Raw genomic sequence first — 20583 nt, forward strand, 5'->3', positions numbered from 1 at the left:
GCAAAGGTAGCAGCTGTTCCCAGCATCACATTGCATGTTTTAGCAGAGAAATATCAAATATCTGAAAAGTTCCCCGAAACGTTTGAAGAGGTGCCTCTGGAGATGGGATACACACACACACACACACACACACACACACACACACACACACACACACACACACACACACACAACACTGTGAGAGAGAGCGAGAGAGAGAGAGACTGTGAATAGTCTGGTGTGTCTTACTACTAATGCAACTTGTATATGCCAGGGATGGAGAGAGTACACCTAATGAATGGCTGAAAGCTCTGGCCTCCCTCGCACTCACACAAACATGCACTCCCCCCACTAGACAGGATCAAATGTCCTGCGCTGCTCTTTTGTTGAGGTTTGTTAAAAAATGTCATGATATTTAAGCTAAATGCTAGAAATGACAAAGAAAAACTGCAGCTTGTTAATTATCCGTGTCCTTTATGGTTTAATGTCAGTCTATGGACTATCTACTGATCTCCACCCTCTTAAGCTTTGTTTATACGGCCTCCGCAGACAGCACGCAAGCTACTATGGCGTTTATGCTCAGTATGGTGCAGTAAATCTCTGAAACACTAGAAGGCGAACAAACGAAAAGAGAAGTCTACGCGCGTTTACCAGAAGAACAAGGCTACGTGCACTACACTTCAGCTCCTCAATGCTTAGTATCTGATCTATTTATGACTATTAAAAAGACAAAAGCAGCACGAGTGACATGCTAGAATCAGAATCTGTATAAACCCTGCTTCGCTCTTTCTCTTTGACAGCCTCTCCTAAAACTTCTCTCTGTCTGAGACTCTGGCCTTTCTCCACGGCCCCTTTTCTCTCTCTGTTCTTACGCAACCAGCTCATAAATAGAAAATGGATGTGTCACTCAATTACTGTATTTATACTGGTAATGGACTAAAGGCTCAGGCCAAGGTTTATACCAGTGCCCACACAGTGTTTTAAGCCTACTTCCATTAACTTTATTTTTGCTCCAGTATCAAAACACGGTGACTCATTGATTTCTACTGCACAGGTGGATAATGTGCTCGGCTTTTTCTTCTATTTTTATTGTTTGTTTAGCAGCTTAGAAATCGATAGATCTGTTTCAAACTGGACCTGACATGTGTGCAAGCATGAACGAATGCGCCAACACATGTAGGATGCAAAGGTGAGGGAGGAAGGATGGGGAAAGCTCGTCATCCGTTATTTTTCCAAGAGGGAAGCAGGTTTGTCTTTCTGTTTTCTATTCTTTACATGTTCAGTTGAACTACTCAGCAAAGTGTTGGTGACAGGGTATGAAGCATGGGCCCTTCAGGTTTGCCCGTCCAGCTGTGTGCTGTGTTTTTTGTTGTTTTAGCTGCTGATGGAGTAAAATTGGTCCCAATCCGCCATCTCTTCCTGGTCTACGCTGTTTGCCTTATCCCAAGCCAGGTGGTTCCTGTTCTCTACCTTGTTTCACGGCTCTGGTTCTGCTTTCAGAGAGGTACCAACAATTTGCAGGGCTGGTATTTATGTTGAATCATTGTTTTTAGCATTAATAGAAGATTCGTGTTTGTAAGTGTTTTGTAGAGGAAGAAATTCAAATGAGCTCCAACCAGTTTGAGAAGATGAGCACATTGCATATTGCAAGTGCTTTTAGCTATAGAAAAACAATTGCATGCAAACAATTATGCATGCAAGCTAATGCAAGTTTTTTTCACTAATCGATGGATTCATTGTTCATTTGGTGAATAAAAACATTTACAAAATTGGACAAGGTATGTTACGTAATTAAAAGAACTCGCCAATGACATTCGGTTTTGTGCAGGGATCAGTGGTCTACTGCATGAAAGTCCTGTACTTGCTGTTCCAGTCACCAAACTCATCATCCTCCTCGTGCGGACTTTGTTGCTCTTATTCTCTTTCACCTGATTTCCTCCTTTGCTCCCATCATAATTAATGCGGCCACTAGAGGTCGCCAGCTACAAAATATACGTAAATATGGGTCGTATTAAGCTGCTTGCAAAGACGAGACATACTGCCACTTTTTTGGTGAAGATCGGCTGGTGCTTTTGTAGTTTTGGCCATCACCAGTTACTGTAGTATTTTAACTATCAACCTGTCAAATCCTGGGGTTGTAGTGACACTGTTAGCCACAGCTTAACAACACTGTACAAGAGGGCAAGCAGCATGACTAATCAAGCAGATGGTTTCAAATAAATCTCTAGTGTGACAGAATTCTATAAACTGCTGATGGGAAACTGAGAACAGACTGGATTTAAAATATGCGTCACATCTCTCCATTGCATTGTAAAACTGCATGCATGCACAGCTAGCGTGCTTCAGAGTGGAACCACAAAGTAACTCTGAAATATCTGTAATAGGTTAAAACTTTTACCTTTGCTTTTACTTCCAAGTAGGTATCAGTAAACCGGTTAAAATTTATTAATGTATCAGATCCCTTGTGTGGAAGCATTACAGGTAATTGTATTAAATAGAAATGCACCTACTTTATATTATAAAATTGTGTTAAGCTGAATGAATTGTTAGCATAGCCAACATAAATTATTTTAAAACCTTTGAAATCAAAGTAACATTTGCCTTTAAATATTATGTTTTGAAACAAGAGAAGACTTCATCACTTACAGTAGTTCCCAAAATAGCACTTAATGTTAATAAAATATCTACTGGAGTCTTCATCACTTACAGTAGTTCCCAAAATAGCACTTAATGTTAATAAAATATCTGCTGGAGTTTATAGGGTTGTTTAGCAATACCCACTTTACCCACAATCTTGTATGTACATGTAATTACTTTGTTTTTATTAGAAGAGAAGAAGATAATTTGCATTTAGCTTCAGAAACTTCCCTGCAAATGGGTCCTGATGCACAGACATGATTAATTCCTGGCACGTGAACTCAATATAAACATTCATTTTAGCTTGAGAGTAAAAAAAAACAAAACACACAAAAAATAGTTTTGCAGCCTAAATGACAAGACGGTAATCCTCTCAGCGTGGGATCCAGGCTCATTAAAACACACCGCCCCTCTCGTCATGAGAGGACCCCATCACTGGCTGAACTGTGACCCATTTTGGGTGTGACCCCTTCGCTTAAGAAACCAGGCTGCAGAGTCTATTATTCAACATCCTGGGAACTAAACCTAAACCCAGCACTCCTCTCATGTGTGAGCCAAGCAGAGTTTGAATCAGCAGCTGAATAAAAGCCCTTATGTGTTCTTTCAGCAGCTTAATGGAGCAAACTCTCTCAAGCTGCAGCACAGCAGCACATTTCAGTGTGTGCATGTGCTTGTGTGTGTGTGTGTGTGTGTGTGTGTGTGTGTGTGTGTGTGTGTGTGTGTAGTTTAGAGGGTGGGACGGGTTCAGGATACAGTATGTCCTGCAGTTTGAACAATCACACCCAAACTTCCACTTTACCTCAATCAGCCACAGGACATTTCCCTCCTCTAACCTCCTGCTCCTTTCACTTCCCCTCTCTCTCTTCTGTTTTAGCCATTTTGCACACTCTGTACCTTTCCATTCTTTCCATTAATGTTTTCTTTCCCTGTCTCTCATTCTCTCTGAAGGTCAGCTCATTTGAAATCAATGGTGGCTTTGCTGGCAAAAGGATTCTCTTTTTATAACAATTTAAAATACTTTTTTTGTACTTTGACTCAAGTAACTGAATTTATCTTCTTTACTGTTGAATTTGAAAATGTCAGACTTGGGTGAAAGGATGTGTCAGATAGAAAGATAAAGACTAGCTTCAGTCAACTACCTCAACATTGCATAATACTATTATGGTGCGTTCCATTTACCTTGGAGGTTGGAGCTGGGAATGACGTTATACCTGAGTCGACTCGGTCCAGTACAACAACTTGAAATGCCAATTCTAGCGAGGATTGTTCTCTGTTGTTTACCATTCCAGTTGATTAACAATGCGTTACACTGTATTTTGCGCATACAAACAACAAAGCATCATGTCCACAGATAGTCTTAAAAACAGTTTTATCCAACTTCTGATTCACTTAAACACAAGAAAGACAGAAGTGCTAATAAACAGTATGTTCTTCAGCTTTTATAGCTGTTAATTCTCTAATTTTAGAGTGACACATGATTATTTGCTTTTCCCTCACAAGACTGATGTGTGATAAACCTTTCTATCATAACAAATATATTTATAATTTTAGCATCAGTAAATTGTAAAGCGGTTGGTTTGAAGTTATACTGCTGCAGCCACGACGCCACATTGGCTCTTTGACCTATTAATTGTAGGTAACAATTTCTCCAAGTCAACCAAAAAACACACCCAAACCCTACAAGTACATAAATATTCATCATGATAAATTTATAGTAGAAATTGGTAAAATGTCAGTGCTGCTCATTTTGATATGTATATGTGTTTTCTCACCACAACACAAGCCATGGGTTGAGGTAAGGATGGGTTCAGTTCAGGTCGACTTCCTTTTTCAGAATAGTCTGTATCGGCAGTAATCTTACAACGTGGGACAGTCTCAGTTTCCTCATGAACAAAGATACACAAACAATCTGCTGTACTGTCCAAAAGGCCTCTGCACATTTTTTCTCTCCCTCTCTGCCTCTGTATGTGTTGTGACACCGCCCCCTGGTGTTCATATTTGGTTCTAGGCACCACAGCATCCAATGGGAGGGTCAGAGGGTGGAGCTCCACCTCACTGTGCTCAGCTCTCAGGTACATTTTTTTTAAAAAGCTGTAAGCCAAAGCTAGCAAAGCGGGTAGAGACTGTTAGTGGTGGTGACATGCAGAGCCACTGATGTACAGTAATGAGAATGGACGGCACAATCAAGCAGCCAGATGTTGCTCTTAACTAAACGCAGGTTAGATTTGAAGGGCCTTACTAACAATGGGGAGTTTTGTGGCTGATCTGTTTCTGCTCCTGCTGGTTTCCACTGGACAAGTTTATGGAGGTAAGACACTGTAGAGGAGGGCAAAGCACTCTTCCTCCTAACTGTGAGATGCAAAAGTTTAAACTAAGAAGAATTGTCCTTCAACATTATAGCTCAATGATTTGTGGCATGGCTCTGATGGAACTAGGAATGCTGTAAAAAACTTTACCTTAGAGAAACATTTAAAAGGTTTTTTATGGTCTTTTGACGCATACAGGCTGTGGTTGTTGTCCCGAATCCCATCACCTTTGAATGAGTTAAACAGGAGATAGTAGTAGTGTTGTAAATGCAGTGCTGTTGTTTGTACTACATTTGATTGAGTGAAAATCTGTGACAGTTGGCAGCTTAATGTTTAATCCAGTCTAATATTGTCTGTAGACATAATGGCAATATGCTGCTGGATAATGGATTACATTTTGGTTGGGTGCTTGTAGTTACTTATGTTAATGCCGTGGGAAAATGGGTACCTGATCTGTCAAACTGCTCACCCAATGCCCCCCTACAGTTTGGTTTATAAGAAAGTTTTACAGTGTTCAAGTGTTTCTAAATCTACACACACTAGACTTCACTTAATTCTTCGCCTATTGACCTTAAAGCTGCCTCAGAGCTGTAATCTTAATAATTTGCAATTGAATGTCATCTAACACCGGTTGCTGCATGTACAGGAATAACATTTCAGGTATAATGAAGACAATTATACATGTCTCTATCCTCGTCCCTGCACTTGACAGCGAATTAAAGAGCTGCATTCACGTTCGAGGTGTGTCTGTCGCTGTAGGAAGATTACTAATAATCCAGTGTTCACTGGTATCATAGAGGCAGATTAGAGATAGATGGACAGACATGGGTTATACTGACAGCGGGCTTATAGGCTTTATACAGAGCGGCATGCTGGGCCGGCCTGCTGACTGAGTACTTCTCACTGGGACCAGTCTTATAACACACAATAATAGCCTTGATAATAAACTATGGTTTTTTGCAGGCACTGCATTTCCAACCGACCCAATCCTGCAAACGGATTTAAAGGCAATAAATTGATAAGCTGTTCGGACAAATGAGACCAATGCAGGATGAAAATATAGAGTACAGACGAACAGAAGTAAAAGATGATGATTTTTCTCTGTTTCAGAGACTAAACACTAAGTAAAATGATGAATTGTAATGGTTTTTGGTAAAAGTAAAAGTCTAGCTTGTGTTGCCGAAAAACTGTTGTTCTGCGATGTGGGCACATGAATTATAATATAATATAATAATGGCTGTTGTATAATTATCCTAGAATTTCTAACTAATTCATTCATAAAATGTCTTTGCTTCAGCTTTTCTCCCAGTAATACCAATCAACCCTTTTTATCGTGTTTTATAAAGCACTTTCTGTGGTTTTAGTTTGAAAACTTTTTTTCTTTTTTGTGTTCGGTCTCACTGCCACTCCATACTGTTGAACTGTGAACAATAAACACACAAACACACACATCTCCTGACCTCTATTTGCTGTGTGTTACTTTTTCCACAGTCAGACAGTCATTTGAAAGAGTGCTCTAATAGAGCTGCTTTGTAGGTCAAATTGATTAAAATCAAGACTGTGCCTTGTAATTGCAGATAGACGCAATTACAGAACCCTAGAATGGAAAGGTGTTAGGGCTGGAAAATATATATTTTATGGTGATATGCAACTATTTAGCATCTTAGATTTTGATTTATATCCTGATATTGTATGTGTCACCTTATCCTGGTTTCAAAGGCAGCGATACAGTAAAGTGATTCATTGCGATATTATTTTTGAGCCATTACATCCAGCCCTAGTAAGTGTTGATCAGTTGTACATCATTTGTAAAGGTATTTAGATAAAAGCATGCCAGATGAAAACATTTAAATATAAGTGCAGCTGAATTACTTCATGCATTTTTAACCATGAAAAGGGCATAACTCTGGGAATGACAATGCACATACTAGTGGTCGGTTGGTCCTTTTGGTCCAGACTGAAATATCTCAACCACTATGAAATTGAATGAACTGAATGAAATGAAATGAAAAATACAAAATCTGAATTATTTTGGAGGCCCTTTGACTTTTCCTCTTGCACCACCATGAGGTTGACATTTGTGGTTTTTAGTACAGACGTTTGTGTTTGTACAACTCAATGTCCACTCTGCGTCATTTGGGTCAACAGTGAAGTCTAATTAGCATCAGAACATGTCAGAATGGCCCGCTCCAGAATGCATTAGTTGTCATTAATTGAATTCAGATAGCAGGTGTAAAGTGCACAGTAGACACCACATTGACAAGCCAGTCAATACAAATTAGTGGAATAGCCTTTGGAGGCGGAAGGCCTTTAGTCACCAAATGTTTTTGTGTCAGTAGATTGTTTGTATGTAGATGTAACTGAGAATGTAATAAAAAAAATTCTGGCATTAGTTCTAATCAATATCGTCACTCTATAATCACATTGAATGTCAGTAAAAACTTTTGGTATAACTTTATGGACTTCTTGTTTGCCTTTGTTTTCATTGTTGTAGTGTCGTTCTACGGCGATGGCTACATCCACCTACGGACAGTGGAGGCGTCCATTGAGACATTGCTCCATGTACGATTTCGAACCTCCAGTCAGACAGGGCTGCTGTTTTTGGCAGCTGGACGCAGAGACTTCTTGCTGCTGGAGCTGATCTCTGGTCGCCTGCAGGTAGGCTAAAGTACTCATTAGGACAGTCGTGCACTTGGAAACAACAAGCAAGACAAATCTGTTAATGTGGAGCCAATGAGTCGAACTAAGCCTGTCCAGAGGCTCTCACATAAAGATGCCTCGCACCTTCAAAACAAGAGCAAATATTTTTCCCCTGGGTCATTTTAGCTCATATATATTGGCATTTACTATCCTGAGGAGGGCCCGAGAGAAGACTGAACACACACGCTTGGTGTCAGATTGCTTCCAGAGAGAAAAAAATAACCCCCTGGCACTGGCTTCATTTTAGAACAAGTTCCTTCATGACCCAGGTTAAAAGAGAAGACCGCAATAGTTTAATGAAAACTGCAACATGGCAAGGGAGCTGCTCATGAGAGAGTTTGGTTGCATTTGTGTTTGTGGAATAGTCCTTTGATCTACAGTTAACAAGTCCCTTGATGCTGTTTACAGTTGTGCACACTTAAGATCTAATCACTATGTTTTGTCTGCTTTTATGTGTTTTGAAACTCGATGTCTTACTAATTAAAGTTTGTGTTTGGCATATAAATACATATTAGAAAGGCTTTCATTTCATCTGTCTTGGCTTTCATTCCTCGCATTCCCCTTAAATCCCTCAGGTACGCCTGGACCTGGGCTCAGGTGAGCGTTCTCTACGTTCAGAAAAGGGCATCCACCTCAGCGACCTGGCATGGCACTCCATGAAGCTGACCCACGACCGCCATAATGTCACCATGACCGTGGACCGAAACGCTCATACCAGTCTCCGTATGCCAGGACCAGATCTGGAGCTCAGTGTCGAGGATGGTCTTTTTGTTGGCGGGGCAGCTGGACTGAACCACCAACACCTTCTCAACATCTCCTCCGGGTTTAGAGGTTGCGCAGACGAAGTCGTGTTCAATGAACATAACCTGCTGTCCAGCCTGAGGCCTTATTCTGGATACAAGAGTGTCCATGAGGTATCTTTGGGCTGTAGTCCGCAGTTTTCTGCAACAGAAGAAGATTCTGTCAGTTTTTTCAGCTCTAAAGCCTTTATTTCTCTCCCGCCGTGGGAGGTGCTACAGGAGGGGGTGTTTGAATGCCACTTGCATCCCTCTGCTAGAGAAGAAGATGGCATGGTCATGTATAGCTCTGGCAGCCAGGGAGGGTTTGTTTCCATAGAGATCAGAGATGGTCACCTGGTGGCAACAGTGGGAAATGAAGGTGGGAGTAAGATTGAGCTGCGTTCTCTAACATATGTCCTCAGCAACCACACCTGGTACCCAATCCAGCTACACCTGCTGCCCCACAGCGTCCAGCTGAAGGTGGGTGAGGAGTTGGTCAAGGCCGACCTGAGTCTGGAGCTCCAGTTCATCCAGCTCAATGGGCCTCTCTTCCTGGGAGGGCTGAACGAAGAAGCCCGTGGTGAGGCAAGGCGAGCCGGGCTTTTGACCGTTGTGCCAGGGGGGCTACTGGCTGGGGGTGGAGGCTCCTTTAAAGGCTGCCTACGAGAAATTAGGGTGAACACTCAAAAAATGGGCCTACCTCAAGCTGTCATCACCAAGGACATCACGGTGGGCTGTAAGACAGAGCAAGCTGCAGATGCAGTGGCCACCACTGGTCCGACAGATCATCCTGATTTTGATGTTACGACCACACGAGCAATTACCAGCAATAAGAAGAACCCTAACTTTTTGTTGCTGAGAAAGCTAGAGGTAGCGGAGGGAGGCCGGGCACCACTGGAGCCCAAACACATGAGGGTAGGACTGGTTGTCTACTTCACTTTTAGTTATTTGACGGGTTTCTTATGTATGAATGTCAATATTATTATTATATAGATATTCAGTTTTCTCAGGATGTATAAGTCAGTTCCTATTTGTACTCCCTTCTAGGTGAATCTGGATTTCCGGAAATTGGGCATTCATCCCTCCCAGTTGATGTTTCGTGTTGAGGGGCAGCCTGTCCACGGCCAGCTCCGGTTGGACCTCAGTCCAGACCATGAAGGCAGTCTGGGGGAAGGGCAGGAGAGGACTATCACAATAGGAGCAGAAGAGGTCGACCGGACTTTCAGTATGCTGGACCTCTGGCAGGGCCGGGTGATGTATGTTCACAGTGGGTCAGAGGACAAGCAGGACTTCTTCATGTTTTCAGTCCTCTCCAGTAAAAAGAAGGAGCTGCCTTTGTTTCTGAAGGGCAACCGCCTGCACCGCTTTGATATCGGCATCAGCCCTGTAAATGATGCACCTGTGCTCAGCCTGCCAGAGGGAAACCTTTTCACTCTGGTGGAGAAGTCCAAACGGCCGGTAGGTGTAACAGAATGCCCAGACGGTATGAAAATGTGTGTTAAGTACAAACTGAAAATTCTTACAACCACAATGTCTCCAGCTGACAACAGATGTGCTGAGAGTGTCGGACCCTGACAGCAGTCCTGCAGATCTGGTGTTCAGCTCCCTGGGAAACCTCAGCACGGAGGTCGGACACCTTGAGCACCAGGATTACCCCGGCAGGTTTGTGCTATGGCTTGTGAGGCTTTACAGTGCATCGCAAATCTTCTTACAACCAGTCACAGAGGTCTGTTGGAGAAGTGCCTATCTTTATTTATGTAATATCAATATAAGGGCCAGGCTAGAAAAAGAAAGAAATGTTTTATGGTATCAAAGACTCATTGAAGGTTGTTAAATGTTAAAACAATCTTTATCCAGATGAAGTAAAATATTAAATACACTGAAATAAATGCTAGTGGAGCTAATTATAAACTATCTGTAACTCCTTGTTGAATTTGCTTGTACCTAATATCATCAACATCTAAAAATACTAACCTTCCAAGTATCCACTTTTAAGACTTTAAAGCATACAAAAATTCATAAATAATTGAACACATAATTGTTGACACACACGTCATATCTATACATGCCTACATACACACATATCAGGCATTCAGTGGCACATACAGTATACTCTAATGTACCTTTATGTACATATATATATATATATACACATATTCACATATATATATATGTTCACATATAATATCAAAAAGTGCTGTATCGTAGGCAACTGGACGTGTTTCAGTTTCTTGTTCATATTCAATAAACTGAAATACGTTCAGTTGCCTACAGTCAGGGTTAGGGGTAGAATTACCATGACCTTGATGACTGAGAACCTTCATCAACAATACAAACCTACTGATAATACAATATCGTGATGATAACTAAATTAACAAAACAGAACAACAAATTTAATAGGATTGTATTTTTCTTCCAGGGCTATTAATTTGTTCTCCCTGAGTGACCTGGAGGAGGGTAAGATCTGCTACGTCCACACTGGGGTCCCCAACTCCAGGCTGGCATTCAGGGTCAGCGATGGGGAGAAGGTAAGTAAAGCATAGCTTGTAATAAACCAATAAGCTGTAACATAAAGAGTGTGAGCTAGCTTTAGGGGTGACTTTGGTCATGACTGAAAATTGGACAGAGTTTACTTTGTGTTTAGGGCTAATAAGAAACATGTTAAACTAAAATGGTGAACATGATAAACATCGGTTTGTCAGCAGTGTTGATATTAACATTTAAAGCACCACCGTGCCTGAATATAGCCTCACAGCGCCTCCTCTCCTCCCTTGTTTCCGATGCCTTTGTCTTGAATCATTTCCTATCCTCACCTCTGGTGTTTCATGTTCCCTCTCCTTTCCACAGTTGAGCAACACAGTAGTATTGAGGATTATGGCGGTGCCTCTTGAACACATAGTAGTGAATAACACCGGGCTGGAGGTAAACCAAGGCGGGGCTTCCATCATCACAGCCGATCACCTTGCAGTACAAGTTAATGTGGCTGATCAGGCAGTGGATATCCTCTATGACGTTACTGAGCTGCCACAGTTTGGTGAGCTGCAGCGGTTACACTCAAGTAGCGAATGGAAACCGACAACTTCCTTCTCTCAGAAGCTTCTTGAAAAAGAACGGATCAGATATGTCAACACTTACCATGGCCTTCAGACTGGGAGCAACATCACTGATCACTTCAAATGTAAAATCAGCATTGATTCCCAGGCCACAGAGGAGGTTGTTTTCCTCATTGCGGTACGCTGGATCCACTTCAAGGTCACACGCAGCAAGATGGAGCTGAACGGTGTTCAGACTGCAGCTGTCACTCCCGAGGATCTCCATGCGATTTCTAAGGTTGTTAAACTCAATGAGAGCGACCTCTTCTTCAGGCTCCTAACAGCGCCAAAGAAAGGGAGACTGTTCCTCAACAACAAAGTTCTGCAAAGGAACTCAACCTTCAGCCAAAGGAACATCACAGATGGCTTGGTGAAGTACGAGCTGCTCACCAGGCTCCAGGATGACACAAGAGACACGTTCAGCTTCCAGGTGTTTTCATCACATGCCAACTCAGCAGCTTATGACTTCAGAATCAACATCAAAGCCGAGTCGTCTTCCATCACGGTTGTAAACAAAGGCCTGTCAATCATGGAGGGAGGAAGTAAAGTCATCAATAAAGATATCCTGTTCACTCACACAGCAAGTAATCGGGAGGTCCACTACAGCATTACAGTGAGCCCCAGGCACGGGCAGATACGGAGGATCAACCTTTCCAACTCAACTTCCATCAACGACAACATTAAGACGTTCACAAATCAGGATATCATTGAGGAGAGGATCATGTACGTTCACGATGACAGCGAGACCAAGCAGGATTCCTTTACTTTTCAAATAATGGTTTACAAACCGCACAAACACACCAACAAGAAGGAGGATAAAAACAAAGCCGAACACACCTTTAATATCTCTGTGCAGCTCGTCAATGATCAGAGACCTGTCAGGGTTGTCGATAAAGTTTTCCATGTGGCCCGAGACGGGCAGAGGTTGGTGACGTTGAATGACCTTCGTTATCGTGACGATGACTCGGACTTTGAGGACAGCTGGTTGGTGTACACGCGGAGAGGGATTCCCATGGGAGAGTTAGTGCTGGCCAGCGATACAAGTCACAAGCTGTACGAGTTCACACAGCGGGACCTCGAGCAGGTAAACACATCTTATTTGTCAAGAGCTTTGGTTGTATGGGTGGTAAAATATTTAGGACTGCTTGGTCATAATTTCAACAAACCTCTAGTGATCCTAAACGTCTGACTGATGCAAATAATGGATGAAAGCCTTGCAACTTCCCAGAAGAACCGATGAAGCTTTTTAATAGTTGAACTAGTTCACAGGAAATATGAATCTAAAGGTAAACACATGCTGTAATATGTACAAATACAGTACACAGGGATGCGGTGAATCATAAAAATGAGGGTGAGGGCACACACTTTCAGATAGTCTTTCCTTAAAGGTATTTATGTGCTACACCTGGTTGTACAAATCCATAGTTTCCTATAAACACACCTGGTCAGCAGCTGCATGAAGTGGGCGTAACTTTTAGATTATCAGTTTTGGAAAGCTGCAAAAATTGTAGTCCCAACGCTGGTTAGGTGTGCAGGAAGGCAGGTTTAGATGATGTTTGAGGATCTGATAACCACTTTAAAAAGCAAATCCAGCTGCTTTTTACTTTTAGATAAAGAGTAAGAGTAATACTAATGTTTCTTCAGTTTTTTTGCTGTTTTTTTTATCTGAAGCAGCATTTTACTCTTCTGTCATCATCTCCTCCTCTTTTCTCTTCGCTCAGAAAAAGGTGCTGTTCGTCCACAGAGGAGTAAGTTTTGGGCGTTTTGTGCTCTTCGTAACAGACGGGAAACATTACGTATCAACACTGCTGGAGGTGATTATAATATCTTCACACTTTGTGTATTTTACGGTTTCATTTATTTATATGTTTTTACAGGAAAAATGCTGGAGGCAAGATGCTTTTTTTTCCAAGTTATGATAGTTTGTTTCATATTTAGATTTTCATTCAAATATACAGTATAAAGCCTAGTGATGCTGCTTTAAATAATAAATAATACATGTCTGTCTCTGCTTTGTAACGCGCTGGTGTAGGTGATGGCTCAGGATCCTTACCTCCAGGTTGAGAACAACACAGGCCTCACCGTCCAGCGAGGCGGGATCACAACCTTGACCTCTGCTAACCTCAGCGTCTTCAGCAACCTCGACATCCGAGACCCACAGGAAGTGACGTTTGAGGTCTTCCTTCCACCCAAACATGGTGTGCTCTGCTTTAACGATGGAGATCAAGAGACTGTAACAGAAGCAGATGCAATTTCAATATTCACCCAGAGAGATTTGGTGGCAGGGCGCCTGGCGTATCAGCATGACGGCAGCCACGAGCTGTCAGATGGGTTCAATGTGACGGCAAGAGCAATGGAGAAGAGTACAGAGAGGCGACTGGAGAGAGGGAGGAGGGAGGTGCATCTGGACATAGGAGTGCCGGTGAAAATCTACCTGGAGAGTCACCAGAGGCCGCCGACGGTCATAAATAACCATCCAGTGGTGGTGGCCGAGGGAGAGAATGTCTCCATAAGCAGGGAGCACTTGGAGGTAAGCCAGTTATCATCACATAGTACATGAATCCTGTGTTCACTGTCAGATAACAGATAAATAACAGTTTTATCTACATAGAGTGTCACATTTTTGGAACATGTGTCACTTTACAATAGGATAAAACATACAGCAGACAAATAAAATCATAAAAGACATTAACAGCATCAATGTTAAAGGGGATGTTTGAATGTAATAAATAGTTTTTAGCATTAGCCTTTTTTGTTAATATGTACTGTTTTCTTTGAACAGGTGGTTCATGAGGACAGCCAGCCCTCAGAAATTGTTTTTACTGTCCAAAGTCCTCCCGCCCTGGGCTCCCTTCTGAGGTTTCCGCCCAGCGACAATCACCATCACAATAATGGAGAACAGCAGCACCTCTATCAAGTACAGTCCTCTTTACAGCCAACATTTTTGTTGGGTTTAAAGCTAAATAAGTTATTGGGCTCCAATCTGATCAAACCAGACCGACCCAAATTTGACGTTTTTGAATGTTTAACTTCTATTTAATAGTTACTTGGGATGGTTTTCTTTTAAATCTTTAACTCCAAGTGTTGCTCAGTTAGTAATGAATATATAAGGTTATAGAGATGTACCAAAGATTTAAAGCCTCATTTTATTGATTTTAATGAAAACAGAGTAGTTTACAGGTCAAAAGGGGACTAAAAAGCCCTTTAGAGCTCAAGAAAATGGGTGACAGTTGTGACCCACCATTCAAGTGTCAAAAGATTCACACACAAATAGCACTTGATGATTTTGTCTGCTCCGTTCCTCCACGCAGGGCATGAGAGAGCAGCCAACAACCTCCTTCACCCAGGAGGACATCAACCAGGGTATGATCATTTACCATCAGCAGGCTGCAGGAAGCACCAACGACTCTATTCTGCTGGAGGCAACCAACGGGCTCACAAAGGTCGGACCTGTCAGGCTGGAGATTGATATCATCCCTATCCTGCTCCCTCTACAGGTAAAGAATGTGTGTCTAGATATCCAGATCCTCAGGAAGGAAAAAATGCATGAAAGGGGAGATAAGCTTGTTTTCTTAACCGAAGGATTACACAAATGAGGAATCAGTTTATCAGTGAGCAAACTGAGTGACCCACCAACAAACCATTCAATCAGTCAATCAATCTTCTGGTTGACTTTGTAGGTGTCTGACTTGACACTTGATGAGGGCTCGTCCCTGCCGCTCACCTCTGACATCATCAAGGTCACCAATCATCACTTCTCAGAGATGAACTTCCTGTACCAGGTCATCATTCCACCGCGACACGGACACTTGGAGCACAGCCGGATCCCGGGGATGCCCATCACTGCTTTCACTCACACTGAGGTTTGACTGAGCACACACACACACACACACATACAGAGAGGTCATGTTTCGAAATTGTTCTTTTTAAACAGGTAATTACGAAGATCTTTGCTGTAAAGAGTGTTGAGGTGTGATCCAGTAGAGGTGGATCATTAGCAATGCCCATTTCTCAAAGCAGCAATTTAGTGTTCCTCAAGGGGATCTTCAGGAAAGTCATCCCTAAGATGCACTTAATTTCATCTTACCATTAAGAGGCATGAGAAAGAGAGTCTCCTGTTGTTTTGCTCGACATTATTTGATCAGTATCATGTTAGGATCAACTTCAACGTGAATGTTCTCCATCTCACTTCTGTTTGCAGGTGGAACGTGAGTACATCTCTTACATCCACGATGGCAGCGACACACAGGGAGACAACTTCACCATTGTGGCCAATCAGACGGAAATCAGAAAGCACAGTCTGCCCTGCACCGTTCATGTCAACGTCACGCCCGTCAACGATGAGACTCCTGTTGTGGCAGCCAACAAGGGTTTGAAGGTGGGGAGTGACAATATACTCTCACGGGATATGTTCATCTAAACATCATCTAAAGGTGATAATCTTCAACCTTTCCTTCCATCTCTCTTTGCCTCAGGTGTGGGTGGGCTCAGTGACAGAAATCACCGTAAATGAGCTCAGTGCAGAGGACTCAGATACTCCGCCTGAGGGGCTGGAGTTCGTTGTCACACCACCGAGCAACGGCCACCTGGTCCTGAAGAGCGCCCCCTCCAGACACATCCTGAACTTCACCCAGGAGCACATACAAACTGGACAACTGGTGTTTGTGCACAGTGGTAAGCATACTTTGCTATTTAGAGCAATTTTTTCTAGATTTTTTAGACAAACAGATGAAGGAATAATCCCTCTGTTTGATAACGTGACTCTGCTCTTGTGTAGGTGCTCTGACAGGTGGCTTTCACTTCCAGGTGAACGACGGCGTGAACTTCGCACCTCGCCAGATCTTTAGCACAACTGCCCACTCTCTGGTCCTCACCCTGCTGAGGAATCATCCGATGGAGGTCTACCCAGGTAAGGTTTACAATAAAAAAACTGGTTCAACACTCTGGGTTTACACACAGTCAGCTGATGGTAGCAGAGGTGCTTAGTCAGACATTTCTCTGCTCAAGTACAGTATAAATGGTTTTTGAATCCAAACTTTTGAATTTAGTGAAACCAGCCTATTGATATACCACTTGTTTACATTGGTATTCAGAGCATTAAAGGTCATGAAAAGATATTTAGGACAATATTTTTTTATATAATCTTTTTCATTGTTTATGTTTTTCTCAGTTTTTTATCTTGAAAGTGGGTTTTAGCTTAGCATTCTTACTTTAATTCTTAAAGGATCTGAAAAGGAAAGCGATCCAAACATAGTGCAGTAATATAACAATGGCACTGGGTGGCATCACATGTCTGAGCATTAGCCTGCTGCATTATGTTTCGGCAAACACAAACAGGTTACAGTCCCTCTGGGCCCAGTCGGTGCCAGGCTGGTAGTGCCACTCTCCAGGGTTAGATGGTTTTAACCTGTAAACATACACACTAATCTGTAGTCTGTCTGATCAAGGTTACGTAAGTGCAGCTGCTATTCTGATAGATAGACAGTAATAACAATATCTTTAACAATATATATTCCTTGTGATCATAAATATATAAACATAAAATGACCTTATGAGTTGGGTCAGAATACTTTAAAATGTAGTTAGATACTGACTACAAATTACATTGTTTAGTTTTGTAATCAGTTGGGTTCAACAAAAAAATCTAATATTAATACTTTTGGATTACTTTAAAATAAAACATTGAAAATATTTCACTTGATACTAACAAAAAAAAATGGACACAGCCACAAAAATCTGAGCTCCACAAATATTTTTTTTTCTATAAACAACTCAAAACATTTTCACTGCCAATAAAATTCATTTAGCAGCACAAACTACAAATATGTACTGTGTGTATTCTTCTTACATGTGGGATGCTTTTTCTCTTGTGTAAGTTGTTATTGTTGGTAACCCAACATGTCAGGCATGCTTTTCGTGATTTAAAAGAGGGTTGGTTATATACATTTTTTTTAATATATATATAATTTTAAAGATGTTGTAGTTTAAAGACGTAATCAAACATGTAATAAAGTAATCCCTGACACTGTAACAATAATCTATTGACACATTGTTTTCAAATGCAATCTGGGTTGTTTATAGCTACTTATTTGTTGTGAACTGATTACATAATCCTGATTAGGCAATGTAAGGCAAGGCAAAATGATTTTCCTCTAACTCTCTTGTGTCTTTGCTACCTTTGAAGGCTCTGTGACACCAATCACTGAGCAGGAGCTTCAGGCCGTAACCAACGATGTCCACGACATCAAACGGAACCACTCTGTGGTGTTCGCAGTGACCGCTCCTCCAAAACTCGGTCGCCTGGTCCGACGTATGCCCGACAACTCCACACAAGACATTTCCACGTTCACACAGAGCATGGTAGGAATGAATTATTGTGTGCCTCTGCAGCTAAAGGCAAACTTTTGCTGATTCAGATAAAATTCTCCCTCTTCATTTCTTTGTCTCTGTCTCTCAGGTGAATGATGGGGTCATCTTGTATGATCAGAAGAAGCCAGAGTCAGTGGGATGGTCGGCTGCAGACTCTTTCTCTTTCACCGTGTCGTCTCCTCCCGCTTTCCTTCCTCCACACACCTTCTCTATCTTAATCTCCTACCAGGCCAACGAGCATCACGACAACCCTCAACACAAGACCAGACTACTGAACAACGCAGGTACTTTGTGACTGTGTGTGGATAACACACACTTGTACCAGGAAGAATATAAGGTTAAGAGGACCAACTGAGGTGTTTGTATCTATTATTCAGGTGCTGTGGTGGCTGAGGGAGGGAAGGTGATGATTGACAGGTCTAAACTTGATGCCTCCAATCTCCTCGAGCAAGTCCCAGAGCCCCAGAGGAAAGACCACCACATCCTGTACCGTGTGATTTCCCCTCCGCGCCACGGGGCTCTGTCTGTACGAGGATACAACCTCACCAGGTGCTTACTTCAGTTCTAGTTGTCTCGATAAATTATCGGAACACTGAAATTACACTCCTCTTCTCTTCAGTGACAACCTTACAAATATTCAGTAAACAATTGTGTTTCTCTTTCGTCAGGACCCAGCCTGATTTCTCCCAGGTCACCCTAAACAAGTTCGGCATCACATACATCCACGATGACTCAGAGACGACAAGCGACAGCTTCACTTTTCGGGCCTGGGTGGCTCCTTTGGATCTCTCCTCTTCCTCTTCCACCTCCACTTCTTTGTCTGCTCTCTCCTCTGATTCCTCCTCCTCCTCCTCCTCCTCCTCCTCCTCCTCCTCCTTTTCCCCTCTCTATTCAGCCTCATCATCCTCCCTTTCGTCAGTAGACGTGATTTCTCATCGCCGTGTCAAGGAAGGCCTGATTGTGACGGAGAAGTTCAACATCACGGTGACGCCAGTCAACGACCAGCCGCCGCTCATCAGGGGCAGAGCCCCGAGTATGAAGGTTGTCGTCGGGGAGAGAGTCGTAGTTGGACCAGATAATCTGCAGGTGGGCAAGTGTTAAGATAGCAAATGAGGTTTTTTTCTCACTATCATAGGAAACAAAATTAAACTTCTACTATACGTAAGCTACCTATAGAAGCCAAAAATATCTTTTTTTCTAATTACCCAGTTGCTTCTTAATAATGGTGTAGTTTTATAAAATAAAACCCTGTCAATCTCCGTGTCCAGGTTGAGGATCATGACACCCCTCCAGAGGAGCTGCACTACCTGGTGATCAGTAGGCCCAACAATGGCTACCTGACGCTGGGGGAGAGACCGGAGCCAGTGACCTCCTTCACCCAGTATGACGTCAACCACGGCCGGCTGCACTTCATACAGCAGGTGAAGAGTCAGGAGATTTATTTTTAGCAACTGTGTCCATGTTTTACGTGATTATTAACAGAATCTGGTGGCAGAAGTTAAACAATGTGCAGGCATCGCTGTCTACCAGTGTGTTTGATACTGACACTAGGGGTCGCCGATGACAGAAATGTATTCTGGGGTTTGAATTCTGATTTTTGTCCTCCACTGTGTCATTAAGTTAAAGCTTTAAAAATAGAAATTTGTTGTACATAAAAAGGTTACATGTTATAGAAAGTGACCTGTGGATGCAGTAAGAATCAGAGCCTTTCAAAGTAGTATTTATTGTTCTTTTCACGACTTTTGGCTAGCAATTGTGTGGAAGTTAGCCTGCTTGCATATGTAAGTCATTCATTCATTTCTTATTCTCTTCAAATTTACATCATTGTTGTATGATAATGCAGTTAAGAGAAGTGTAGGTTGATTTCTTTAAGCGTGCTGTTAACTTTTCATTCCCTTTCTTCCTGTCTTCTCTCCTTCAGGGTGAGCCCTCAACAGGTGTTTTCTATTTCAATGTAACCGACGGTCATCATCGTCCGCTCTACAGACTCTTCAGTTTGGAGGTGATAAAGCCGTCTGTCTCCATGGTGAATAACACTGGCCTATCATTGGTTCAAGGCAGGACCGCTGTTGTCCTGACAACCAACCAGCTCGCGGCTCAAATCAACAGCCGCAGCCCGGCCAACATCACCTACGCCGTCACCTCACACCCTCGCCACGGACGCATCGCTATTAACGACCAGGAAGTCACGACCTTCCGCCACGAGGACCTGCAGTTCGGCCGTGTCGTCTACCACATGACTGAACTCAGCGAATCAGAGGACAGCTTTCAGGTGCTGGTGTCAGCCTCGTCTCCAACTGTCGACTATGGAAACGTGACAGCACAGACGGTGAAGGTGACTGTGCGGCCTCTGATCTACCTGAGGGAGCCAGTGAGGGTTCCCAGTGGCATCGCTGTGAAACTGGGGAAAGCCATGATCGACGCCTCTGAGCTGGCGAGGATCAGCCGAGCCGACCCGGTCTTTGAGGTTCTGTCTCCACCGAAACATGGAAAACTAGTCAAGGTAAAGCTGCTCATTGTAAGTGTTTGAAGGAGCTTAAAGGAAGCTGACACGTGGTATTTTTTGCACCGTGTGTTAGTTGCTTGTCTTTGCATTACTTTCAGTTTAAGACACAGACAGCTGAAGTCTATTTCCCGATCTCAGGAATGTGTTAGCAAAATGAGTAAGCCTGTAAAATGACTGTGTTTAAATTTAAACTCTTTAAAACAGTTGCACAATAC

The 20583-nt window shown here is 42.6% G+C and overlaps 1 protein-coding gene across 2 annotated transcripts in view; it reads left to right on the forward strand.

Annotated features, from left to right (window-relative positions):
- The window catches only part of LOC311275060 (chondroitin sulfate proteoglycan 4-like), a gene marked incomplete at its 5' end in the record, with an annotated part of 39303 nt that overhangs the window by 16479 nt on the left and 2241 nt on the right, over positions 1–20583 (forward strand). The window contains 21 exons of one of the 2 annotated variants that reach the window (XM_084383251.1): positions 4861–4924; positions 7417–7580; positions 8198–9316; positions 9449–9859; positions 9942–10063; positions 10821–10929; positions 11249–12577; positions 13215–13307; positions 13526–14023; positions 14276–14410; positions 14805–14990; positions 15174–15356; positions 15695–15871; positions 15969–16167; positions 16271–16402; positions 17678–17853; positions 17951–18146; positions 18240–18411; positions 18531–18948; positions 19131–19283; positions 19784–20365. In XM_084383251.1, the coding sequence (XP_084239377.1) occupies positions 4861–4924; positions 7417–7580; positions 8198–9316; positions 9449–9859; positions 9942–10063; positions 10821–10929; positions 11249–12577; positions 13215–13307; positions 13526–14023; positions 14276–14410; positions 14805–14990; positions 15174–15356; positions 15695–15871; positions 15969–16167; positions 16271–16402; positions 17678–17853; positions 17951–18146; positions 18240–18411; positions 18531–18948; positions 19131–19283; positions 19784–20365 (6618 nt within the window). Of the gene's footprint in view, positions 1–4860; positions 4925–7416; positions 7581–8197; positions 9317–9448; positions 9860–9941; positions 10064–10820; positions 10930–11248; positions 12578–13214; positions 13308–13525; positions 14024–14275; positions 14411–14804; positions 14991–15173; positions 15357–15694; positions 15872–15968; positions 16168–16270; positions 16403–17677; positions 17854–17950; positions 18147–18239; positions 18412–18530; positions 18949–19130; positions 19284–19783; positions 20366–20583 lie in introns of those variants that run through there. The other variant, XM_084383252.1, reaches the window with a different exon arrangement.

Source organism: Pagrus pagrus (genome assembly GCF_965226575.1).
Source record: "Pagrus pagrus genome assembly, chromosome: 19".
Taxonomy (NCBI): Eukaryota; Metazoa; Chordata; class Actinopteri; order Spariformes; family Sparidae; genus Pagrus; species Pagrus pagrus.